The sequence below is a fragment of the Ceratosolen solmsi genome, unplaced genomic scaffold (assembly GCF_000503995.2).
Source record: "Ceratosolen solmsi marchali unplaced genomic scaffold, CerSol_1.0 scaffold13, whole genome shotgun sequence".
In the NCBI taxonomy this organism is placed as follows: Eukaryota; Metazoa; Arthropoda; class Insecta; order Hymenoptera; family Agaonidae; genus Ceratosolen; species Ceratosolen solmsi.
The window spans coordinates 2,630,669-2,658,589 of record NW_011948418.1 but is presented as its reverse complement, the minus strand read 5'-3'; the positions used below and the strand labels follow the sequence as shown (position 1 = coordinate 2,658,589).

Genomic DNA, 27,921 nt, shown 5'->3' with positions numbered 1-27,921 from the left:
CGTAATTCCACTTGTTTGAGACCTTGCGCGATTCACAACAGTGGGGAGAATTGAGAAAGGATGGGTGAACGATAAAGATAAGAAAGACTAAATCACCCCCCCCCCCCCCCCCAGTTCCATCACGATCAACCAGTGGTATAGTAATAAAACATTCTCTCTCTCTGTTTCATTCTAATTTTATTCACACTAATAACCGTGGCTTGCTTTTCGCGGCCGATGATCGTAATTCCACTTGTTTGAGACCTTGCGCGATTCACAACAGTGGGGAGAATTGAGAAAGGATGGGTGAACGATAAAGATAAGAAAGACTAAATCAAAAGAAAGAAGGAATGAGACGATGGATAAAAGTTTGCGCTCCGAGAGGCCCGGGAGCCAATGTTACGAATCCGTTGTTTCCTCGTGGATCTCGCGTTAAGTATGATTGAGAGAGAGAGAGAGAGAGAGAGAGAGAGAGAGAGAGAGAGAGAAAGAGAGAGAGAGAGAGAACAACGCTTGCCTTTAGCCATGATCAATCGTTTACAACGACGGCAAAGAATCGTTTTCTTCACCTTCGTCTTCGCTTTCGTGTTAGCTCCACTTTATTATTCTCTTCCTCCTTTATTATTCGCCTCCTTCTCCTACTACACCCACGCCACCTCTTCCTCATCCTTCTGTCTTCTTAAGATGGGACACGTTCTATTTCGATTAAGACTCACTTGTCTACTTGTTCTCTTTCCTCATCAACCTCCACCTTCTCCTTCTATTTATCTGTTTTTGTAGCACTGCGGTTAAACGATTTCTTCGTGTATCAAGTTAACCAAGGAACTTTTGCTTCTTCTTCGTTGGCTATATTATTTGTACTCTTCGTTCTCTTTAAGACTTTGCGAAATGATTTTTAACCCAACTAATCCGACATTTTGTCATGGATGCTGGAGCCAGAGAATTATTCGATACTTGTAGAGTGATCAACATTGGCCTGACATAAAATGAAAGCTATAGCTTATGATGTTCATATGCGATTAAATTTAGCTGATACTTAGGTAAAAGGTACGACGTGCCGTCTTCTTATTAACGATAAATACATAAATCAGGTGCACAGATTTTAGAATTATTCGGCAAATATATTTTTGTGATGCATGGTGCGAAGAAAAATTTGAGCATCGCAATCTAGACATAATTCAACTATAATTTTATAAAAAATTTTTTTGACTTAATTAACTATTTGACATGTTTCAATTAAATAAGACGGGTTTTTAACGGAAAATACTATATTCGTGTTACTTAATTCTTATTTGTTAAAGTCAAATTTTTTGAAAGACAATTCTCTATCGTCTACATTATATAATATTTGATGAAATATAATTATATGCACGACTAGCTAAGATAAAAAAGATTGTTACATAGCTTTTAATTTATGAGTAACTTACTCCATGATTATAATAGTTATCATGCAACCAATAAAATTAATAAAATTTTATATCCGTATATATGTAATTGTGATACAAAACTAATATATTTGCAATGGTTAAAACATCCATTACTCACTGCTCTTTTATTTCCATAATAATTTAATTTAAACCAGAATGTTCCCTTTTTTTATTGTGATAAGTATACAAAAAGAAAAATAAAAAACAAAACAAAAAACAAAACAAAAAAAAGAAATGAAAAAATTAAAAGAAGAAAAGGAAATAATTTAATAGAAAAAAATCAGCAAATTTAATAGAGTATCCTTACTTTTCTAAAGAAAAATGAGAAACATACCGTTTCTATGTCCATACAGTTTGGCTGAACTTCTTGATTACTTCTAGTTTTATCATTTTTATTGGCAGTTGAGAAGAAAAAAAAAATTATTCATGAACGACGACGAAATGCACGATCTATAATAAATCATTTATTTGTGTTAGTAAAATAATTGTATTGTGTTCAATTGACTGTATGAAATGCTTTTATTCGATTAAATTTCTCTCGGATATCTGATTATCTTTCGTGCTTGTACTCTATTGTCTACTCCATTGTCCTCGTTTACTTTCTTTTACCAGCTCTTCTATTTTCACTGTTATTAACCATTTAATATTCAACTAATATTGCTTCACTACTTCCCAATTAACATTGTGACTAATTAAGTTTTTTATTTAGACCGTCTGCACGATTAATTTTATAAATTTCCTAATATAAGATATCGATTAGGAAACAATTATTTTATACAATTTTTTTCATTTACAATTGGCAAAATGACACGTAAATCGTTATTTTTATATTAATCACGAGCTTTATAATACTTGTTGGATAAAAATTTTAATAACATTTTGTCATTAAGTCAAATTATTACACCGCATTCCTATAAATCCTTGTATATTATTATTACTATTATTATTATTATTATTATTATTATTATTATTATTATTATTATTATTACTACTATTATTATTATTGTTCAAGAATATCCTACAGCTATGCTATTTAATATAATACTATCAAATTCTTTTCGCAAAACAAGATCGTGGACAATCGATAACAACGGCGATAATTAACGATTGACATCATGTTAAGCTTAATAAAAAAATCTATATTATTTTAAATCATGTTTGCCTAAATAAAAGATGAATTAGTGTCGAGAGTGAAAATATGGTCCGGTATACATATCGAGCAATAGGGTCGTCCATTCGGCAAGCGCATAAAGTTCATAGGAAGCCATTGCAAATTACGCAGATATGCAATTATGCCGTCCGTTCGAATGTATTTCTTAAGCTTGGAACGTGGGACAATGACAGTGCGGTGAGCGGGAGGGGGTTGGGGGGAGGGGGATACGAATCCCCCAAAGGGGGCTCGAGAGGCTCGAGCAAAGGGTCGCGCCAATTCTCGCCAAAGCGTCGCTGTCTCGTTCCAGATCTAACCTCTAAAGCTCCTAACGAAGATAATGGCTCTTACGTCGGGGACTGCACGCGCCCGCTCATCCTAATCACCGGAACTGTTTAATAGACCGCCGCCATCCTAAAGTCGTTGTGCTGATTGGCGCGCGGCGGTTCTAAACGCACCCGAGCAACGAGCCGTGAAATTTCGTGGCGTTTGCATATCCGGAGCGGCGCTGATGCCGATGCCGATGCCTTTTGCCAACAGATGATTCTTCGAGTCGACTCGTCGCTACATTGTCCGCAACCGTTATTGCTTGCGCGGAATGCGCGACGAGGAGGGGGACGCGGTAATAAAAGGGGCGAGCGTCTTGGAATGGGTAGCAAGCGATTTCTAAGAAGCGGGGTTGTAATTGATGATGGTAAGGATCCGTTTGGCCAGTGGGCTCTTGGAAAATCTGCGCAGAACGATCGGCGTTACGTCAATGACAATAATAATTAAATGTAGTTACATAGTGGAGTCGATTTTGTAATTCATGGGAAAGGAAGCAAGTGTATTACTAATGAATGTTATTGAATGAGTTGTGATATTCACAATGAAATTTAATTAAACCCTTGGGATCGAGGTACAATTAATAGCAGACGTTTGCGTCCTTCTAAAGATTTAGAGTTCGAAGATAATGTTTTACAAATTAATTTATTTATGAACCAATCGATAGTGGCGCATTTTAAATCTTGTTTATTACGCCGATATTATGACGATAATAGTTATCGTTAATGCTCAAGAGGCTTGATTAATGAAATGTAAACCTTTTGCATTTTACATATAAATGCTTTCAAACATTGTGCAAAGTTTTCATAAATAATATAGCAGCGATTGTTGTTTTCACACACGCACGCACACGCGCGCACAGAGAGAGAGAGAGAGAGAGAGAGAGAGAGAGGGAGAGAGAGAGAGGAGAGAGAGACGCGAGCGCGCAGACACCCATACATACATACATACGCACACATACACACACACACGCGCGCACACACACACACACACACAGACAGACAGACAGACACACACCGAGAGAGAGAGAGAGAGAGAGAGAGAGAGAGTGAGAGAGCCACTCACACGCGCGCGCGCGCGCGGATAGATCGAAGCTACGGAACAAGTATTATGTATTTCCGGTAATTAGTGTAAGACAATTCCAGAAGCGATGGAGATGTGCACGTGCGCGCATTGAAACTTGGAAACGCACTGATCGCTGGAATTTCTTTTTGTATACCCTGGATGGATCGCAATCCATTGGACTCCCGGTGACATACACTATTCGTTTACTATCGATGCTGCCACAAAGAGCAGCAATTACTATGTGTTTAATAATCATTGTCTGGTGCCCCTATCGTCACTAGTTCTGGTTCTTATGCTCAACGTTCTAATTGCCTTATTATGTCTCTCGTCTCTTTTTTCCTCTCCTTTTTCTTTTTCTTTTTCCGTGAGAATAAGCAGAATTTCATAGCGAATAGCCACAGTTGCAGTCTTAAACCACTTGGCCCTATCGTCATTATACACATCATAAGGCCAACTTTATAAAACATTGCCAAGTAATTACATTTATCTAATACAGCATTCCGCACTTAATAGTAACGTATTTAAATCCTTTTCGACCTGAATTAGCTCTTTCCATTAGCAGAGCAATTGCAAAATGCTCGATACGATAAGGCGGCGATTTTGAAACACATGACAATCGATGGCAATCACTGCGAATTGTTAAGCGAAGCGGCGCATCTTTCTAACGAAGCAATTTTTCATTCTCCACAGCCGAGACATTGACGATTCATCATGCCATTATAAAAGTTGTCGAGTCGCGGCTCTGACCTCCATATCCCTGCCAGCCCCTGCCCTTTAACCGAGAGAATGTCGCGTCGGAGAAATGGAGCATCGGTCGGTCATCGAGTTCGATTGCCGAGTTTCGAGTTACGAGCTCACCCTAACTGCCCTGATTTCGCGATCATCGCGATAAAACGCTCCGACTCGATGTTCCCGTCACGCCGACGAGCGAATCCGTTCCGCGCCTACGTTCTCTCGTGGTTTTCAAGACTCTGGCTGTGCACGCTTCCGTCGGGGTAATTTCCGCGCCACGGCATTAAGGGTAATCGTACTAATAATCTCCGGTCGCCACGAAGTATCATTCATTCAGATTTTCCATGTTCCTTGTACGCGCTCCGTGAAAAGTCACACGCATTCCCTTATCTTAGCCCTTTCGGTTGAATTTAGTGGACGCGGGAGTAGGGATGATTTCTCGGATTGTTCTCTGACGCGATGCCTATGTATCCACGTTCGAATAAGGTTTAAGTTTCATTTAACTCACGCACGTTGCAACTTGTACCTTATTCATACTGTTAAGGCACAAGGTATATCTATATGTATAAATTACGATTTGCAACGACTGTTTCGAATCTCTAATCATTGGGAGTTAAATGCCCAGTGAATGAATAACTAACGTTCTATTAAGAGTCGTTAACTTTAAACTAAACTATAAGTACGGTATAAACAAATTTATCCGTATCTAATGTTAAATGTTACTTTGTACGAATCGTTCCCGTCGGCCGTTGTAGGCAGCCTTTATGCGCTTGCTTAGGCGAATATTTTCTATTCAACCTGTAATATATTCGTCCTTAATAGGGCCTTTCATCCTTAATACAAGGATTGCCCAAGCCCAAAAAGTAAAAATTCAATCGCATTTATTTGCAATTTACGCACAGACTTACGTAAAAATTGAATTGCGCGATATTTTCATCTTCGCAGCTGGCGTCGCTGTGCAAAAGTATCTCTGCTACATCCAAATCACCACGAGATTTCCCTTATATTTAGTCCACAATTACTGGTTTAATTTCATGGAATAATATACTTGGGATTGAGATGAATATAATTTCCAATGAATGAATTATCATGAAATAAATTAGGCATGTTTTATCTGAGGCTAATCACTTCATTAAAACTGCGCATGAGCAGTTAATCGGACTAATATAAATATTGCAAATCTAATCGAGAACGAATGATAAGGAGGATGCGCGCGACTGCTAAGGCGTTGTTACCAAATTATCCCAATGAGCCGTTTCTGTATTGGGGCGTGCGTTACGCAAGTTGATGTCAATGCTCCTAGAGCGCGACGATTTTACCGAGTTAGTAGGGGATGAGTACCGGCAAATTATTCCTTGATTTATCCGCCCGTTAGCATCGAACGAGTGATAGGAATGACATTTTTACGTCGTAGTCGGGATTAAGCTCGCGCACTCCTTTATCGAAATCATTAGGGCTCTTCGCCCGAGCTTATAAGACTCTCGGTGTTAAGATATCGCGGCAAAAAGCGCGTGGAATTGCACGGCAGGCAGTATAAGGCGCGCGAAGGCTTATCAAAAAAGTGCCAGGACTTGTCGTTGCCACGAGACAGATTAAATAATCGAGATTTATTGAAAATAATAAGGAAGGAGTCGATAATTAGTGGGGCAAGAAGTGCGAGTGGCGCGAGTACTTAATCACAGATCGTAAAGATTCGAATCGGTCGCTAAAAGCGCCAGATGAATTCCCGGTGAGAAAAAAGCGACTCGTCGGCAAATAAACCGATAGCAGTAAAGCGTAACAACAAGACGCTCAAAGCTCGCCGTGGTACGGGGCAGCTCGTTGCACCTCCTCAAATGGTGCCCATTAAATTTCAATAAAACCTTGAAAACTCCGCTTGACTAAAGGCTGTAAAATCTTTGGCGAAAAGCGAAGTATAACACTTGCGCGCCTCGCGTAATAGCCAATGAGCTGAAGCGGTGGTTGCTACGTGGTTGGGTGGGAGGGGTAAGGGTTAGGGTTTTTGAGAAGGTGAAGGAGGAGGAGGAGGAGGAGGAGGAGGAGGAGGAGGAGGACTACTGAGATGACGAGGACTATTACGACGATGACTATTACGACGATGACGACGATGACGACGATGACGACGATGACGACGACGACCATGATGTTGGAACGGGGACTGATGGGGTTGGGAGGGAGGGAGGGGGGTGGGGTGTGGGGGAGGGAAGGCGGTAGATGCGGGGGTATATCGCGTTGGTTGGGTGGAGAAGAGGCGCGACCGAGTGAGCCGGAAGAGAGACCGGCCGTAAATCAGCGTGTCGACGAGTCGTCGATTCGCGAAACGACGCAAAGTCGCCTACGGGAGCGACGGTAATGCGTACGGTGACGCGCGGACAATGGGAAAAACGGGACGGTATGGGGAAAGCGAGGAGGCGGGCATTTCCCGGACAATGCGAGACTCTTTGGGGGGTCTGCCCGTGGCGGATGAAGATGTTGGGAGAGAAAGGAGGATGCCTACGGCACCACGGACTTTACTTGAAATGTCGATGATACGGGCGAGTGGTGGATTAGCGATTAGTGGGGGCGGGAGGAAGGACTAGAAGAAACGCGAGTTGCTGGTCGCCATTGGATTTTCTCGCCAATTGTTTAGTACTCGCGAACGTTGTTAGACGCGACTCCATCGTTCGGCACACTAATTTTGCTGATATAGTTATGCTTGTACGATCGATCCCAATGATCTCGTCGACCCCTGTAACCTCGATAACCAAATCGTCGTCATCTCTCAAATTTAGCGGGAATACATTTTTCGTATGGGCGAGATGGGCTGCAAGTGGTAGGTAAGCCCGATATGGCGTGGAAAGCGCGGGACGTAATGGACGAAGGGAAAGCACGAGAGGGCTACGAGAATATGTTGTGTCGCTCATTCGTCGAATAATCGACTGAAAAGTCATTAATTGCGCGCGAGCGTTGGCGCGTCGATCAAGCCACAATGTTGTTTTGCTAAAGCGAGGCAAAAACCCTGTGATAAAGCGTGCCGCGGCGCCGTATTGTTGCGCTGCGAGAGGCAGCATTTTTCCGGCAACATCAATTTGTCCAAGTCGGAAAAACGTCGAAGATATAACCCTCCATTAATGCTTGCGAGAGAGTCGAGCATAGTAAAGTAGAGGAGTGTAAAGGCATTGGCTGTGAAAGAAGATAAACATTATGCGTGAGCAGCGGAGTGGTGAGTCGCGGGCGGGGTGGGGCGGGTGCGGGGCGGGTGGGTGGGGAGGGGGGTGAAGGAGGTGATCGAGGTGAATGAGGAGGAATGAGTAGGAATGAGGAGGAAAGAGGTGGTTGCTGGGGCTATGGCTGCGGCGGCAGCTTCAGTCAACACGCGTATATTTAAACATCGGCATGTGCGCGTCGAGTCACAATGGACGAGCAATTCATTAGCCCCGCACGATTCAGTCACTCCGGCCCTGTGCCCGGGGCCCGACATTGCAATAATCTCGCGCTGAGCCATGCTTGACGATTCATCGTATCGGTAACGTCCATTAGTGCTGATTGGCGTTGTTGTTGTTGTTGTCGTTGTCGTTGTCGTTGTCGTTGTCGTTGTCGTTGTTGTTGGTGGTCGTGGCGGTGGTGGTGGTGGTGGTGGTGGTCGTCGTCGTCGTCTGTTTGGCTGTCTGAGTGTGTGCGTGCGCGCGCGCGCGCGTAGGAGAGACGTAGGACGGTCGTCCTCGGCCTCGCACCCGCGGCCGAAAAAAGTCGATGGGGCCGCGATTGTGTCCGGCCCATTTACGCGCCGGGGCCCCTGAAATCTGGCACGTTAAGCGCGACCGGGGCCGCATCGCCGGAAGCAATTAAAAGTCGCAAATGGAAACTGGATGCGCGGCACCCGATGATTCCCGCGAAGTGCCGGGCGCTCCGGCGCATGTCTCGAATGCGAATAGCCGTCGGGCGCATGCGCGTATAGCCCGTCCCAGTCCCAACTGGACGGCCGGCCGGCCAGCCGGCCGGCGTCCGGACGGCTTTTCTCCGCAATTAAATCCTGGTTAAACGTTAAGTGTCTAATTACGGCCGCGACGATCGTCCAATAATGAGAGTATGGTACTGGGGAAGTAGGTGAGAGCAATTTTCGGTGCTCCTCGGCGGATCGCATTCCTCGCTAATCGTTCCCCACGCCGTGGTAGCCTCGAGCCCTGCGCGATCGATTTCTAATTGCTCGTGCGCGAGCGTGTCCCGCGAGTCTGTCACAGTCCCCCTCAATTTAGCTCGCTTCGAATAGCGGTCGTAGCAACCCGTGCCGCCTCCTCCTTTCCTCAAATTTCCAATTTTCTATTCTGCGCTGTCGCAATGAACGCGCACCGCTGTAATCGATATTGCCCGCGGCCACGAATTGATTTATCGCCCGGCGTGATGCGCCGATCCGGCCTAAACAATGCTGTTAATAATAATATTGCGCGAAGCCGCGATGTCGAAGGCGCGTACACGGGGCGGAGTTATCGAGGTACTCGGACAAACGAGAATAAAGATATCGTGCGTCGCGTAGTCGTAAATCTTGCGCTCTGGTATTGAAAAAATTTTTCACGCGAGCGAGGCTCTTCGTAGTTCGCGTGGCGCGGTCCGTGAGCCGAAAAATCGGGGGCCTCGCGCACAGCTCGCGGGGCCCCTATGTTCGTGCGTTCTCGGTGCTATTCATCGCTCGGGCCCGTGCTAATGCGGTGTAGCGAGACGAGCGAGGCCCGACATCGGCGCCCTTTGATTTACGACGGCGTTGAGCATTTGGCGTGCGACAACGGCGCTGAAATCCTCGTAACCCCGGCGTCCGCGGATGCTTGGCGAGGCTCGCGTGGCCTTTGTGTACTTGCAATTAGCTCGGGCAAGTGTGCCGCGCAGATTTTCGCGGCCCCGAGGTAACCGTTAAAGAGTTTATGATTTTTCGCCGCTTATCGGCAATAAATTCACCGATCGTTGATAGGATTCCCATATCGATGGGAGCGCGCCACTTTCGCGGCTCATAGCGACGCTCCCGGTGGCCTCATCATCATCATCCTCATCATCATCGTCGTCGTCATCATCGTCGTCATCATCCTCGTCATCATCGTCGTCGTCATCATCGTCGTCATCATCGTCGTCATCATCGTCGTCGTCATCATCATCATCATCATCATCATCATCGTCGCTTACTTTGTTGAATACATTGATTCGATGAATCGGCGAGGAAATCGTCTAGCCCTTTGTATGAGTAACCAGTCGATGCGGCAATCGGCGATCGATCGCGATCCATTATAATCTTAATAGCTATCCGTAGGTAAGCCCGAGCACGTAACACTGTCCCTCGATATGCCAGATCGCCGTGCTTTAGAAAGTCGGAAATAGTTGCCGATATGAGTCATAAAGTCTCCGTTTACTCGCATTCCCCATCTGACGGCGATTTATTTAATAACGCACACTCCCACCGCCTGCGCAACCCGCTATTTCGTACGTGGCAAGGTGGCAAGTTTGATTATTATCGCACCGGATATCTCGAGCAGGCCTGCCACACACGCCTCGACGACGTATTATAGTTCGTCGGGCGATGATAAAGCTCTAGCCCTTAAATATATGGAAATTGATGGATCTGGGCGTGCCGAGACGACATTGGGCTCCTGGTCGTCATCGAGCCTGGGACAAGCGACGTCCAGTTCGAGAAACGTTTCGCTGTTCCGGTAAAAGAGCGTGTGGTGCATTTTTACTCGCCTGCTGGAATATTGTAATACGTCAACATTGTGGGCACTCGATGGGTCTCTTCCTACGAGTGCACGTTGTCTCGCTCTGTCACCAGTCGTGATCCTGTCTGTACCCTCTCACCCCACCCACCCCCTCACCCGTCGATTCAGTTTTTTTTCACGGCTTTTTAATCGCGTCTACGTGTCTACGAGACGAAGACCTCCATCGGCGACAGTTGTTGCGCTCTGTCGTACACTCCGTTTGGGAGTATGAGGGTCCGTCTCTTGTTTTGCTTTTAATTTTTGAATATTGGCGACGTGATTGACGGGTCACCGATGACAGAGAGTGAATGATCCGATTTATCGGTATATTCGTGTCTGCTTTTCAGCGGCGATCTTGTAATATACGCAATTACGAGTTACATTAGTATCACTCTCCTCTCTCTTTCTCTCATTCGCATTCTCACCTCTCACTGTCACTCTGATTTTTTGTTATCTTAATGTAAATATATAAATGTCTTATGATGCATTGTGGAAATGACTATTTCTCGTTTGCCCTTCGGTACCTTCCTCTCTTTTTTCCTTTTTTTTTTCTTCTTTTCTTCGGTTCCTTCCTCTCTTTTCTTCATCTTTTCGTATTCTTTTTCTTTATTTCTTTTCTTTTGCTCTATCGCATTTGACGAGTTTGGTCTGTTGGTAAAGCGTTGAAAATAAAGTATTTTTAATCGCGATTTATGATACACATAGGTATTCGATATACCGGTTGCACTTTAAGTATCAAGTCTGACAAAGTGTTACGCTTTATAAAGATCGTTTTGCCGTAATTGCATTTTCGCGCTGTAATAAAAGTAGTATTGTATGTTAAAATGACTCACAATATACATAATCATGCATTTATATGATTTTCGTAGCGGCGTAAGCAATACACGCAATTTGATACTTCAAGTTGGCGAATTAAATGAACAAATAACCGGTCGTTTACGTGTAATGGAATTTTATTATCAATCAGAACAACAAGAACAACAGGAACAATAAGAACAACATATATATATATATATATATATATATATATATATATATATGTATGGACAAGAAAGCGCGTGTGTAGGTATCTACGTGATATTTATGTGATTAATAATTTAACGTGGAAAAGAAGCAAACTACCGACGCTACAATTTGCAATTAATTGTCGTGTTTAAGCCTGCGAGCACGGCACGTAAAATTTATTCTGAAAATTTATTCTGCCATTCATTCTTCGACATTAATTTCCGAGATGAATCGCACTTTGCTAAAATTAATTAAAACTTCAAGCCAATTTTCGCTAATAACCACAGGCTGAAAAATTCGAGAAAAAAGTCCCACCGCTAAAGGTTAAGCCAGGGCGTCACTCGGAGACAGACATAAACTATAAAGGGGCACACTGACGGGGTTAATATTTTTTCGCCTCCGACGCCAAGACTCTTAAAGCGGCTATTGTACGGGTACTTTACGACGTCTCGTCATTGGTACGAGCGGGTCATTGAACAGGTACCGATTCGGCGGCAGCCTCGTCACTTTCTCGAGTCGTCGAAAAAGATTTGCGGTCGCGTCGTACGCGCGCAAGTGATTCCGCGAGTCCACGGCAATGAGTCGTAAAGTGGATTTTTATCTTTGCTCGGGCAGATGTTGTTGGGCCGCTCGATTCTCCGCCCGATAACTTCGGAGAAAAATCTCGCTCATGGACGAGACGAGCGCTGCCGACGTGTAGGATGGTGTCGGGGGGGGGGAGGGGTGTTTAAGGCATTGTTTACATGCAAATTTTTACTTATCACGGTCTCCAGTCATCCTCGGCGGCTTTCGAAGCTCAAAGCGACGACGTGCAAACGATACACTACCGACTAATGAGAGAAATTTTCGAAAAATGCAGCAACCCCATTGCAAATTAAGCAGGTCAGAAAATTTTATGCTAAAGGCCGGCTGCTTCTTGCGAGATACGTGCTTTCCCTCCAGCCACTTACGTATAAATTTCAGTCTTTTAAATAGTTCTTTACATTAAATACGTCAAATACTTTAAATTAAACTTCAGATAACATTGTCAGTTATATATTAATAAGAAAATTACAGGCAATAATAAGCTTACGTGATTAAGGAAAATCTTTGTAAGTTAAAGTAATAAAATCTATTGTAGTAAGTTTAAGTAGTTTATGCAAAATGTAAAAGAAACGAGAATGAATTCTTTCATTGTTTCTCACTTTTTTTCTCTCTCTCTCTCTCTCTCTCTCTTGAATTTACTTTAATTGAATTTGTTATAAATTATATTTTTCCAATGATATTTCTCGATATCATAAATGTTTTACGATATTGGTAAAAGACTAATATCATTGTATTCTTGTACATCTCGCTCTATTATGGCATTAAAAAATTTAAGTTTCGCTCAAAATTGTTAATTATATCCTTTCAATATTAACTACCCGTTCATTTAATACTCAAGGTATATTTAAACGCTCAGCGAAACGTACAAAGTATGACATCAGTACGTAAAGCAAACGCAAGGCTCGGAAATTATCTGGAAAGTTTTGGGTAATATTTCACGAATAATTATACAGAAATACAAATTTTATTTCAAGCTCTCATAATGCGCTGCTTTGGAAAAAGTCACAATTAACAAGTAAATTTCTTTTATATACGCCACCAAGACAAATTTCAGAATACACTTCAAACTTCTATTATCTATAAGATTTCAAACTATAAATATAGCGATTATTGAATGTGCAGCTTTTTTTCTTTTATCTGATATTGTATCTAATATTTAACGAATAATTTTATTTATGCACAAGCAATGACAAATATATATTTTACACATCGGCTACTTTTCAATAATTATTAATAATAATTTACCATTTCCTCCAATTTCCAATACACTCAAGCTAATTGAACGTCATTAAAAAATGTATAACTTTTCGGTCTCTTCTTCTTTCAATAATTTATTTAACATTCGGAGCTCTGCGCCAAAAAAAAAAGTGGCCCAATATAAGCCGAATAGAAACTTAATAATATACCGAGTGAAATAAAAAACTAAAGGATGTTACTGTACGAGTGATTTATTAGATTTTATGGCGTACGTGATGACAATTACATTGACATTAGTCGTTAATTAACGGGGCTCGCTCGTGGATAACAAGTTATATTGCTAAAAATAAAGCCATCAGACAATCACGTAACAACTATTTTCACCGACGAAATAGATGAGAAAACACTTTCTTTCTCGTTGAAAGAAATTTACACTCACATCTGACGCATCTATTACTGTAAATAGTACTATACTTATTCTATTTACAGTTAATAATCACATGTCTACAAACACCATAATTTAACTGAGATTTATTCGTATTTTATATATTGTATAAAAAATAAAAATGAAGAAAATAATTAAGTGATTTTCCGGGCTGCTGAGGTACAACGTAGCCATGCTAGCATGCTGCATTCACGGCAAAAAATGCAGCAAATTGATTGTCCTTACCGTACGACATGCAAATATGTGGGGAAGGGACAGCCGTATGACGAACGCGAGGGTGCCAAGTAACGATGATCATTTGAGTTAAGGGCGAACCGGTTCGCGCTGTTACGCCGGTACAATGCCATTTTTATAGGTTGGGCTTGCATTATTATGGTTGGTCATTGTATACATTTTTTTTTAAGTGTTTTAAATGTGATTTAGGCATACAACACCTTTGTATTGTTTTCTCGGCGCCTAACGTATGACATAAAAGTTTTTGTTTTTATACCGATTGTTTCAAATGGAGAGAATATTCGATCGCGACGTCAGCATTCTTCAATTATAATTTAAAATTGCCAGTTAATTGCGTTGAAATATTGCGCCATGTTGTAGGCAATAATAAATAAATGGTAATCCGAAAGAGCAGCATTTGTAGAAGAATTCGTATGGATAGTTCGTTAAGAAATTCGTTAAGAAAAACTAGTCTTTCGATTTCGTCACATAAATTGAATTATCGAAATATGTTCTTAATAATATAGCACACATTTTCCACTGACAGTTTCAGTCTTTGCTCGTTAAAGGAATTATTGTAACGGTTCGTTAAATTAATGATTGAATATTCAAGTTTCTCATCTTATAATCCATTTTAATAAATGAATAAATTTCAAGTTTTAATGATGCTATAATGATAGGTTATATGGATTAATAAGTTTTCGATCATTTTTTTTCACCCTCCTCGATAAATTAGCGCCCTTAGACGAATACCAAAACCCTATTAGTTTGAAATTTTAAAGAACAAGCAAGAGTTTTCTGTTCTGCTTCGGAGTTAAAATAACAAGGCAGCCGAGAGAATAAAAGCGACACTTTTTATCAAATAAATACAACAATTATGAGTATAAAGATGGCAAATAAAAAGTAACGGAAAGGATTGACATCGCCGTTCAATGCATCATTAATAGAATTATGGAATCGCATATCAGAAGTCTATCAGGAGTGGCGTTGATTGTGCAAAACTTGTAAACTTCGATCACCATTCCTGCCTTATCTAATTTGTTTATTCAATAAGCCTGTAAAATCTCTCTCCCCTTCTTGTGAATAACGAGCTCAATGACCATGGGGACCAGAAAATTCTTTTCTCGTTTCTGTTTTTCACGATAAGCTCGTAGTGTTTGTTACTAATTTCTCTGTTTTCTCTCTACTGTCGACCGGTTTTTAATTATAAAACACAAATGGTAATGCATTTTTGAACAATTCTATACCCCGTACAATTACTCGCACGTAATTATACGGAAAATCTCTGACAAAAAATTTATTTAAAATATTCATTTTATATAATAGACAAAGGCACGTATACCCCATCATCATACACCCCCCCCCCCATCCACGCGCTTTCACACGCTCACCAAACATCCCCCATCGATCACTTTTCATTAACAATGATTTATCATCTTATATTCAACGCATTAGTTGACTCAGTTTTCTTGCTTTCAACGAATCATTATTTTTCACCGTGATTAAGAAATAACCGATAACCGATTGTTACTTGCGTCACTTATTAAGCGCTATAAACTAATGGCAGCACATTAAATTGGAAAATTTAATTAGACGGAAATTTTCATTCCTTGTAAAATTCCCCCGGGGAAGGAACTGGTAATCGCGTATTGTCGTCATTTTGCTTTAATAGTTTAATGGCGTTATTAAACTTATCGCCCAAACGACTAACGACAATCGATAAAATGAGATTGTTCGTTAAGGTTTCGTTGAGGCACGAGCATAAACGAGCGGTCGGAGCCGCGGATCGTCCCAGTTTTATAACTCACAAGGGGGTTAAAAAGAGAAGGAAAAATAAAAGAGAGGAAAAGAAAAGAGACGTAATTGTCGAAGGAAGGCTAAGGCCAGGCAAAATTATTTCATCAATGCGAGGATGGCCGCAAGTAGTGGAGGGAACTGCTCGATAAGCCGCTGATGAAAGGCCGAATGGCAATATTAATCGGCCAGTTGCTCCCAAAATCCACAATTCGACCCGGGATAGGAGCGTCGGAGCGATAAACGGGCGGGGCTGGGGGAGGGAGGCCAGTCTCGCTCGCAAGTGCATAAAGAAGAGCCGCAAGGAAGACACGGACCCATTGAATCGCTGAATTTATAAGCTGGACACGCGCGCGCGTATCGGCGACCTCGATCGGCTCCTCCCTCTCCTCCCTGAATATCGTTGGCCATTATGTCAACGGGTCCCTGCGATATTCCATTCCCGGCGGTAAATATGCAGAGGCGCGTCTGGGAGAGGATGTGGGGCGGGGGAGAGAGAGAGAGGAAGAGAGAGAGAGAGAGAGAGAGAGAGAGAGAGAAGAGGGAGAGACGACGACGACGACACGAGCATCCGCGGGCGACTCTCCATGTATCCCCCGACGTTATAAAGCGGGAAGTTTATGTGCGACGACGCGGAGATTTATTATCTCAGGCGGCGAGGGATTATGTAGCTCGCGGACGTCGTCGGCGTGTCGACATCCGTAAACCCGGAGACCTAGAAAATTTTCAGGGACCCGATTCAAGACGATCGACGAGGGTGTCACTCGACATTCTCCCATTGTGAAGATAATGCAGTCAAATGAGAGGAGAGATTTATTAGCAGAGCACGCTGTCTTCACGTGTACCATTTAAAAGTGTATTATTTCTCAATGGACAACACAGATTCCCGATAACTGTTTGTCAGATTTTTCTCCCCAGTTGTTCAATTGTGATTCCCGACGCGCTCTTAATACCAAGCTTCGGATGCCGCGCGTCAACTTCTAACGGCGATTAATTACATTCACCCCTTAACGAGCCGAGTGGTCTTAACCACGCGGATCGGTATTCAGATTTCAAAATCGGCGGCCTTTTTCCACTCGTGCGCCAAGTGGGATCGCAAAAAACGATATTCTAAGGTCGATCTGCTCGACCGAGCCGTGCCGTTAATTATCTCCCGGCTGCGCCAAGACGGACAAATTTATTCCATTTCATTGAAAGTGGGAATGGGCTGAAGAGCTTGAGAAGCGCCGATTTTCAACGGAAGCTCTTATCTCGAGATGATAAAAAGCGAAGCGCCAGTCGCAACACATCGCCACCCCTTTTCTTTCCATTCACCGTCACGTGTAAAAATCCAATCGCCCGTACGACCGACGACATGCGCATGATTTCAAATACACGTTTGCGGGGGGGGGGTAGCAAGAAAATTATTTATTAGGTTAATTAGCGCACTCTCGTAAAATCTCTCGCCGAGTTCCTTCGTTTCACCTTGTAGGGACTCACGTGAAGGAATATAATGTCATTATTATCGAGCGCGAATCTGAATCACGTGTACCGGCGGCAATGTGTTGCGCCTTTATAAATTCCCAATAGAATCGGGATAAAAGGTCGAGTCGCACACCCGCGCACACGCACGGTAACGTAAGATCACGTCCCGAGGAGAGATACGGACTCCGTGAAACAAAGTAAGCGGTATTCGTGATCAGAGTCAATTCAGCGTTTCCCGCGCGCTGCTTACACACGTAAGCGTGCTCCTCGCGATGACTAATGAAGCTCGTAAGGCGACGACGACGACGACCACAACGACGACGACCACAACGACGACGACCACAACGACGACGACGACGACGACGACGACGACGACGACGACGACGACGACGACGAGGACGACGACGGTGGCTGCGGCGGCAGTGGCGGCTAACCTTATTTAGTTTATGTCGAAATAGAAAATGGGCAGGTAGCACGTGTCGCGCTCGCGGTCCGTGCCAGCGTCCCTGTCGTCGTCCTCGTCACCCCCCCCCACACATACATACACACACACACACACACACACACACACACACACACACACACACACACACACATCGTCCTCCCACAGTCCAGCATCGAACGTTTGAAGAGCAATTTTCAAATAGTAGGTTACCGCCGTCTTATGCAAAAGTCCCTTTCGCGTGGACTCGATGAGAAATGTGCCCGAGAGTTCATTTCACAATTCAATCGCGGCTTTTATATCAATGCGCCCCGCGTCATTTTATTCTCATTTCATGTTTCTGCGCTTCCTTTCGTACCCGGGATTTGAATAATCAACTGGACGACGCTCGATTAGCCTCTTTCCTAGCGGTACTTTTAATATCCTCTAGATCGTCAAATTTTATTGAAAAGCCGAGACTTTAGTTTAGCCGTACGAGGATGTTTATTTAAATGGACAAAGCCAGCCCCACCTGCGTGCTCGGGGATTTTTACAATTCGACTTGGCTCTACCTTAACTCCAGATCATCATATAATTGAAAGCCATGAAAGAGATTTTTTTAATGTTTTTTTTTAATTTAGCGGCGACTGCTAGAGATATTGCGACTTGTGACAATGTTAATAATATCCGAGCGAATGTACTGGCATCCCGGCACAATTGAATAAAATCAGTAACAAGAGAGGCTCCGAGTTATCGCGTCCATTAATGCGCGAAAGCATTTTAATTATCGAATTATTAAACAGAGCGAAAACTGTTTTTGAAATGGGTTAGTGATAATCGGCGTTCTAACGTGTCGGAATTCCTACGATTGATGCACTTTTCCTGTGTCCACGCGCTCCAAACATTCCAGTGATACAATTTGTTTATCACTCACAAGTATAAGAATGCTATTGCCGATTGTTGATAATTTTCGCGTTTACTTTAAAGTATCGTCCTAAACTGTCCGTAGATCTATTAATTAAGACTTGGAGCAAGTGTAATTTTATAATGATAGAGACATTTGTTGCCTCGGCGACAAAGTAAATCGTGGCATTAATTTCAGTTGATTGGCAGAGTAATATCGATGGAAACGATTATCGCTAAACGTACTACGTTAATTTGAGAATATTATATTTAAAGCTTGTGGGTCAAAGTATAAACGCGTGCGGATTCATTTTACGGATAGGTAGAAAATCGGAATGGAATCGAGATAATTTCAAACAATAAAAGTTTCATCAATTTCTAGTGTGTTATTAGAATTCATGATATTCCATTCGATTCACGTTAAAGTGGAAATTTTTTTTCACGCACGAATAGCTCCTTATTTTTCTCAAATTACACGGCAGTGTTAACGAAATATCGAGTTAAATAAATACTAAGCGTAAGAGTATTCGTTTATTTATAATAACGTATAAATAAATGTTTTCAGTGAGCAAAACCATAGGTCGTTGCAAATATTGTCAAAATTTATGCAAGAAGCGAAAATAATAAAAAGTTTACAGCTACAGTAACCATCTACACTTCATTCTTACTCTGTCATGATTTTTTTCTTCTTCCCTCCACTTATACATTATGCTCTCGATGTACCTGCCAGGTAATAGTAATTACAACATACACAATAATTGTCTTTGCTTCACTTATCGGGTAATAGACGTACTACTTACACTTTAAGAATTAATTTTATCTTGCATAATTTGATAAATTTTAGTATTTTTTGTTGTTGTTAATATTAGCAAATTATATATATATACGTCTTAATTGCCTTTTCATCACAAAATAATGGGGGCATCGTTTTGAAAGTACTGGCTATTTATTTATAACAATTATCAACGTTGCACTATTCTACAATATTAAGGTAAAATACCTGCGATATATGTTTTCGTCTCTATTTACCGTCGAATAATACCCAAGGCTCGCTTATTAATGTAATTTCACCTATCGGCTCCTGTATTTTGCATACGCATAATATTTCAAAGCATTAATACTTTAACATCTCATTAAAATATGCCATAAAAGTTCTTCCTCGAGAATCTCCATAGACTTTTACCAACAGCGCTGCGTAGCAATCCGGTCAAACCTTTCCGTACTTCTGTCTAGGTAATATTTTCAAATGACCAATAGTCATCGAACCTCTCTTCAACCTCTAGCAACAGTCTCACTAGCACCCGTAAATTATGCACCGTAAACCGTTGGATCAATTCTGCCGTTCCGATAGCGCGTGCCAACCAATGGCCGTAGAGAAGATCGTCAAAGTGCCCCGGGTGTGGCTCGTATTCATCTTGTGAAATTACTTAAGATTCGCGGCCATTACCACGGCCGAGCATGGAATTACGACTAATTGTATGTGTCGTGCGGGAGCTTGCGCAATCGGCAATTCCGTCGAGGACTTCCTTGCTGCCCTTTTCGTCATTCATCTCCGCCCGTGCGAATAAACACGCGAGTGTCTAATGTCGTGGAAACTCGTCGTTCGTCGATTAGTCAGATCTCATCGAGATGCTGCTTGCGAGCTTTCTTCTTCTTATTTTTTTTCCCGTTGTTGTTGTTGTTGTTGATTTAAGAGGCAGGTGGCGCTCTTTTCAAATATGTGCTCACTTTCGCCGATAATCAATTGGATTCAAGTCTGTGGCAATTGTTCGAATACTCTTGTGCTTGTTTGGAATTATGGAGGTAATTAATGTGGCTGTTTTATTGTGTACTCACGATCAATTACCACTAACTAACAGTACATTTGCTTGTTTGTTCGATTATTAGAACAAACTTGTATTTAATTGTTGCAGAAGAAGAATAGCAGCGACAATTATAGCACTTTGACATAATTAATGAAAACACGGTTCTTGTTAATCCACGTTACATCTAATTTCTTTTAGGCATTATAATTTATACGTACAACCCGACTTATTTGTCAACTTATTTGTCTCATCTCTCTCTCTCTCTCTCTCTCTCTCTCTCTCTCTCTCTTTTTTTTTTCTTATATAAAATTCACCGGCAATATGCTACTTTCTTTCAATCTATTATCTTAGATTATATCCATTCTACCACTCATTACTTAATATATGTAATAAGCGAATTTTATAAGTACCGTAGCGTAAATATAAGTATTATGTATGCGCATGTGTTCTAATTTTCCAAGAATTGGTGTATTCGCTACGATATACGTCACACAGTCTCAAGAGTTTCAATAAATAATCAGTTTGTATAATTTATTGTAAAAATAGAACGGAATGCCAATGAAATTAGTGAAACGATTTTTACCAACTTTTATATCAATTACTATCAATGGTTTATGAAAAATTTATTAAATCCCTTAAAATAATGTCTCTTCTTTGAAATAAGTCGTTCGTCCTCGTCTCTGTATGCAAAATAAAATACGATGATGTGAAAGTGATTTATAAAATACAATGAGATCTTTATGAATTCGTGATAATTCAAAGTTAGATGTACAATTTTACACAATCGCCAATATCATAAGTATATTCTATGTAAGAAAGCTATAACAGAGTTTTCCATTTAGTTAAATTAAATTACAATTTAAAAGTATTTAATAGTGCTCGAATATAGGTAACGGTCATTTGAAATAAAACGGAGAAATCAAACAAAAATATGAGAGATATATTTTATATCGTACTGATTGCAGTTACTTAATGATTATTAATATAGTCTTATAATGTTTTTGCGCACAATATCGCCCAATGCTCGAAAAAATGATTTTCCATACCAAATAGTATTAAGCCACTAAGAAAATACATGTTTTAACACGTAAATAAATATAATTTAACATGCTCTGCGCTCACAATTGTGTATAAATAATGCACGCGTGTCATTGCGCTCATGGAAAATAATCTATAAAACTGTATAGAATCACGAACAGACGTTATGATTGCAATAGGCAATCTAAATAAGAATTACAAAGAACAATGCATTAAAATAATTGCAGAAAATAGTCAAATTAGTAGCGTAGTAGAGATTCGCGGAGCGCGGCATTTTAAATTATGAGCGAATTGACATCCCGGCAAATATACCAAAGTATCTCTCTACTTCGCGAAGAGTCGCCACCGCAGTACTTCCATTGTGCAACTTGCGAGTTCGACCTTTGCTGCGGCTCGTAAAGGTTCTGCCTCTCGGAGAAGAGCGCCGAGATGATGATACATCTCCGAGAGAATATAACAAAAAATGCAAATTATTTCGCCTGACCTCCGCCGCGACCCCGTTGTTTATCCGGTACGCCGTTGGATCGCTCCTCCGGCTACTTTTTAAAGCAATTTCGTTATTTGACCGCGATGGTAGATTTATACTAGCACGTAGTAAATATGAACGTCGCACTGGGAAGCCCACGAGCTCGTTCGGAAGGAGCTTCGCGGTACTCGAGATATTGTACTCCGAGTCGTTTAAAAGAGTGAGACGCGCGACGTCGCGATTTGGCAATGAACGAGATTTCGCTAAGGATATCGTTCGGCTTTACTAGGCTACCTAACAGACATGATTCGTTTGCTCAAAAGTATTTTTTTATAAGTTTAACAATAGTCGTTACATTATTCCTGATTGTCATTCTTCCTCGGTCATCATGAAATCACATTGGGCATAATCAGGATAACGAGAGCTTGAAAATATCAATAACGAATACGTCAATGCTTTGCTAAATTTTGAATGGATATTTCGAACGAAAAGGCAATTAAGAAGCCACCAACTTCGTTATATCCAATATAATAACAAAGAAGATGGCGAGATCCGTTAAAATAAAATTAAATTTCATTAAAGTTTCATCCTTATAATTAATGATTACATCTCGCGGCTATTCCTATGAAAACTACATACTTGAGTTTTTCCTACCGAGCTCGTGCCTCGCGTAACCCATTCGCGTATCCATACGGCGCAACAAGCCCCCCCACCCCACCCCAATCCCTCTCCCCTCTCCCCATCCCCCACCCCACCGATCCCCACCCCTCGATAATGCCCCGTTAGCATCGTGTTCGCCTTTAATTAGTACGGCTGTTTAATTAGCGGGAAAATTACGCGAGCGCATGCGCTTTGGACCCTCCCCCAACCCCCCCCCCCCCCCCCCCCCCCCCCCCCCGCCGATCCCCACCCCTCGATAATGCCCCGTTAGCATCGTGTTCGCCTTTAATTAGTACGGCTGTTTAATTAGCGGGAAAATTACGCGAGCGCATGCGCTTTGGACCCTAAAATTGAGTCGTTCTTAGGATAATTGAATAGGAGCTGCGCACTGAGCTTTTGAAAAATTATCAGAGCATTAGAGTTCTCGGACCTTTCGTCCGATCTTACATATTATTATATTCCGATACTTGTTTACCCAGTACTTTCATTATTGCAATGTACTTGAAACTTGTAACGGTCGATGGATAAGGATGATCATAATGCTAATCAGAATTCAACAAACAATTTGGATTTATCAGTATTTTCACTTAAATTTTTTTCACTGCAAATCTTTATATTCCATTGTCTCATTTAAGTATAAATAATAAGAATTACAAGGTAGAAGGGAATAAAAGGTTAATGAGTATTATTAGGTCGATGTGTTATTCTAAGGAGTTTAAAATACTTTACAATCGTACAACTTCCACTCGATATTTTATTCTACATACATTTACCACGGACATTTTCACACATCTACATTTGTGTCCATAACGCCTAACGACAAAACGTACGACTCTATCCAGTTATACTTTATTTATACAGTTGATCGATGAATTTTGCTTAACTAATCAATCTATCTATCTATTTGTGCTGTATCATATGTCAAGTTCATTTAACATGCATTTAAAACAAATATAAGGCGATAATTTCTAATGATACATCGTAGTTGATAAATCGATATTCGTTTAATGTCAAAAGTGCACAATCACGTGGTCGGAACATTATACCAAATGGATTGTCCAGCGTACGTTGCCCCGAGTTTAAATGTGTGTGTGTGCGCGCGCGCGCGCGCGTGTATGTGTGAGATAAAACATTTTCGCCATGAATAAGGGAAATTAAAATAATAATGAAACTAAAATTGCAGATGGTGTGACTGTTTGCGGTAATAGTCTCGTGAAACATCAAAATAATTTATCAATATAAATGCGTGCATGTAAGTGCTCGCGCGCGTTTTCCCGCTAAATGAAATTTCCTTACATCAATGGGTGAGCAGAGAGGACCATTCGTTTTATCTCCTATTCGGGAATTTAGCTCAAGGCACAGGGATGCACAGTCAAAAATGAATTTCCATAATTCATTGAAACAACAAAAGTCATATTAATAATTTGCTGCTCGAAAGAACGGGTTAATATTTAGTTCTACTTTTCGGAACTCGAGAGGGAGGCTAAGCTGGATCGTCCTCTGGCCATTAATGCAATCACGATATCACTTGATTCTGTCCAGCGACTGACTCGTGCATCCACGACACGATAATCCTGGAGGGAAAAGTAGCGGAGGACGACAATGAGTCCGTATATTATGGGAGGCTCGTCCTCGGTTGACAATCACATGACCATCGTGGCAATGACGATGCAAGGCTGACCCAATTTCGCGCTTGGATCCAAGTCAGTGGATCAAAGGATCGATGGCCAGTCATTTTTCTCTCCCTTTCATTAAAAAAATCTCCCATGATCGAGGCTGCGCTTTGCCGATTGTTTATTTGGGCCACCGAGTGCGCTGTTTTTTTTTTCTTCTTTTTTTTTATCTTATTGCCGAAGACTGAGTTTCGAAAGAGAATCTGCATGATTCGCAAGTGCATTTTTACTTATAACAATTTATCCAAATTTTATGAAAAAACGTTGAGGATCTAGGCAAACGCCATATGACTTTATGTCATATGTTTGAATAAAAATCTGCAGTTGGTCATACTTTGTACATCATGCCAACCTCTCGGCATTAACGTAAGCTACGTTAATTTCACAATTAATCTAATATTGTGCTTCACTTAAAAAATCATAATATAACATGCAGCTAATGTAGTTTGAGGAAATTGGAGGGAAAATATTGTAGTGTTAGCGTTGGCAAAAATCTTATATCACAATGAAATGCTAATTGTACAGAACACGTGATTTTTCTTAAAATAGCAAGGATAAACGGTCGTTATATAAAGAATACTTAAAGCAGGATAAAATGTATTATTTCAAATTGGAGGTATTTTCATCGTATTTTCAAGCATTGGCTTGGCAAAATTACCACTCTTCGTCTACTGACAAAGATACATTGTCGATACGAGGAGAAGAACGCAGTAGAAAAGCAAAGATCTACATGCGCTCGCGTGCACAAAAATACTAAATGCAAATGAACCGCCGTTGCCTTGTCGATTCCCTTAAACGATGCGGAGGGCTAAAGGATATTTTTCGAATCCCCGGGCGAGGATTATAGGGGATGAGCTTGAGTGAAGCGAGATTATTAGGATATGAATGTGGGGCTTCCGTTCGTAAACGTGGAAGTCTCGGAGCGAGAAAATTCCGATGAGTAGTTTTAAAAGGCGTAACGAATTTTAATGCCTTCACTCGTTAGCCATCAATATGTTTGCGTTATGTTACGACTGGAAGGATTAAGCAACTTTTATCATCGCCTTTAATCTTTAATAATGTACGAGCTACTAAATAACTGTTTTTCTTATTTCTTTTTTTCTTTCTTAATTTTTCTTCTTCTTTTATTAATCGATAAAATTTGAGGCAAATATCTTATATCAATAATTTAATTTAATATCCTTACTAATAATCTTGATTATTAATTTCTCTTAGTTTTTGTGGACACTTCCATTTAAACTTTCCATCGTCTATAAAGATACTGATACATGTATGTGCATGTCAGTGTGCCGTTGATCGCTATTTATACAACGTATGATATTCATCATACCAGTCTTTACAGTTACATGTTTTATTGTGCTCATGGAATGTTTAAAAATTCTGCAACATTGCTTATTAAACATAATTCGATAAACTAATACGTTCACGAGTACTGTCCACACGCCATGAGAATCCATGTTTCTTTCTCCCATGAACCCTCTTACCTCATACTAATATATTAATAAATCGTCGATAAATCCTGATTTCTACAACAATTCTCACGCATTTAATTGCTCGCCACTAAGGCAGCCAAGGACAACGGCGTATTATTGTGTGCGTACGAAAAGCCCTAAGTCGCGAATTATCGGGCACGAGATCGAGGCGTAATCGGCGGCTCGTCATCCACGGGCGTAATAAAGCGACGGACAAAGAAAGGGCCGGGAGGGGGTGGAAGTGCCTCCCACCTCGGGCCCGGCGTCGAGGTTAAATTACATAGGCGCCGTTGAGGTGGACGAGGCGGGAGTCCGAGAAGGCAATACGCGCACGCGAAAGCCGCTCCGGGATGCTTAAATCGCTCGCGCGCGCGCGCGCGCCACGATCGATTATGCTGTCGATCATCCTGTCGAAGAGTCGTGATCTCGGCACGTGAGGCGGGTTCGCGAATGGGCCGGGGGAGGTGGAGGCCGAGGGAGACGCTCGGCAGCGGAGAAGCGAAATACGAGGTTTTCACGAGGTTCTGCGAATGCTAATACGCGCGGATGCTGTTGCGAGGAGAAAGAACGAAGGGGATGAAATTATTACCAACGGGTTACGTGCGAGCGCTCCTTAGGTTTTCTTGCGATCGAACGCGAGATACGCTCGTGATGTTTTTTTTTTTTATTATTATTTTATTTTTATTTTTGTTTTTTTTTTTGTTGCCGCATCGAGTTCACGGTGCTCGGTGGGAAGAGTTTGTGCAAAACCGTCGTTAATGTTTAAATTAAGAGGGTAACGAGGGCATTAATGCGATGATGTTTGACATTTTTAAAAATCTAAGCTTCTTCTCGCACCAAAACAGCCGCTATTAATGCGAAAACAATGCGAAGACGAATAGATTATTTAAAGGGGAAATGTTAGTGCTACCAATGTCAAGCTCTTGTCATAATTGCAAGAATAAGAATAATTGCTGATACTTATGCGGCAATGCATTGAACGTCTCCGGGGAAAATCACATTTAAGCATTTTCATTTTCAATTTCTCCCTACGAATTACTTGAATAGACTTACGTAAGCCTTCCTTTACAATTATTTATTCGAGACGGCTACAATCCTCCACTCCTGCACGCATCCATTCATCTACGTAAGCAGTCTTGGGAACAACACGAGCCCATCCATCAACATCCGAAAACTTAATTAAGATCTCTCGATCATCGAGCGTCACATTATCCCGCTCGATCTCCGCATACATAATGCAGACATTATCCGTCGCGACTGTCCGAGCAGCGTAACTCTTGTCAAAATTATCGACCACGTAACTCTAATATCTCCGTACAGAATCGCCTCCCAGCCACTACACCACACACATGCACAAAAACGTAATCCTACTCGGAGCCCCGGAGACTACGATTCTTTTCACCATCTCTCACCGATGGGGACATGTTTCTCCATGCGTCGTAATATCGAATCCTATCTCGATCGCTCGAGCGAAGCTAAGGATGGAAATGTGAGAAAGGGCGGGAGCGGGACTCGGAAAGTGGATTAGAGGGACGGAAGTGAGACGAATGAGTCGTGCGACGTACTAACAGCCAACTCGTTTTCTGTTTCAGGTACGAAGAAACGAATCGACGAGGTGACAGCGCCGAGGACCATTCACGAGATATCCGAGCGAGCGCTTAACTGCGGCCTCACTCTACCCGGTAAGAATTACAGTGACTACTTTATTGGATTACACGGCACTTGAGCTTGGATGAATGAACTCGTATTGGATGAATCATGTTTTAAGGCATGTTTTAAGGGATGTTTTAAGGGAAGGGAAATTTGCTTGGCCCCGTCGAATGCCCAATCGCCAATCCCCAAGTGGATCGTATATACGCACTCGTCAATCATGTGTCAGACTCTCCACTGCGTGTACGTTACACCATCTGCGTGGCGATCTACGACAATCCATTAGCTGCTTATAAAATGCAATCGTTGCAGCGTTTATTGCTCGTGTGTAGCCAAAAGTCAAAGATTATTGTGCTTGACATTGTTGTAGGAACATGGCACGGCATATCGAATCATGAAAAATCATTGTATTTAACCGAGAATAATATTACAGATTCGCGGACTATCGATTAATGAATCTCTCGTTAAGCTATTAATGCTGCTATAGCCCACTTAAAAATATACAATATTTTTAATTAGCAATGTGATTCGCTCGCGTCCATGTTTCTAAACGCACTCGACATCATCATTCAATGGTAAATGAATTATCGATAGAAGCTGATAAACTCTACCACCAGATCAAAATAAGAACATTATCTTCTCTTAGCTTTGGTAGCGCATACATTCGAATCACTTGGCGATAGTCGATTGAAAAGTTTGATGGGACTTAATGTTCTCTCTCTCTCTCTCTCTCTCTCTT

The 27,921-nt window shown here is 41.6% G+C and overlaps 1 protein-coding gene across 1 annotated transcript in view; it reads left to right on the top strand.

The window, feature by feature from the left end:
- LOC105360348 (uncharacterized) overlaps nt 1–27,921 on the top strand; it is an 81,151-nt gene that overhangs the window by 7,069 nt on the left and 46,161 nt on the right. The window contains exon 2 of the mRNA XM_011497238.1: nt 27,125–27,214. Coding sequence (XP_011495540.1) covers nt 27,125–27,214 — 90 coding nt within the window. The remainder of the gene's footprint in view (nt 1–27,124; nt 27,215–27,921) is intronic.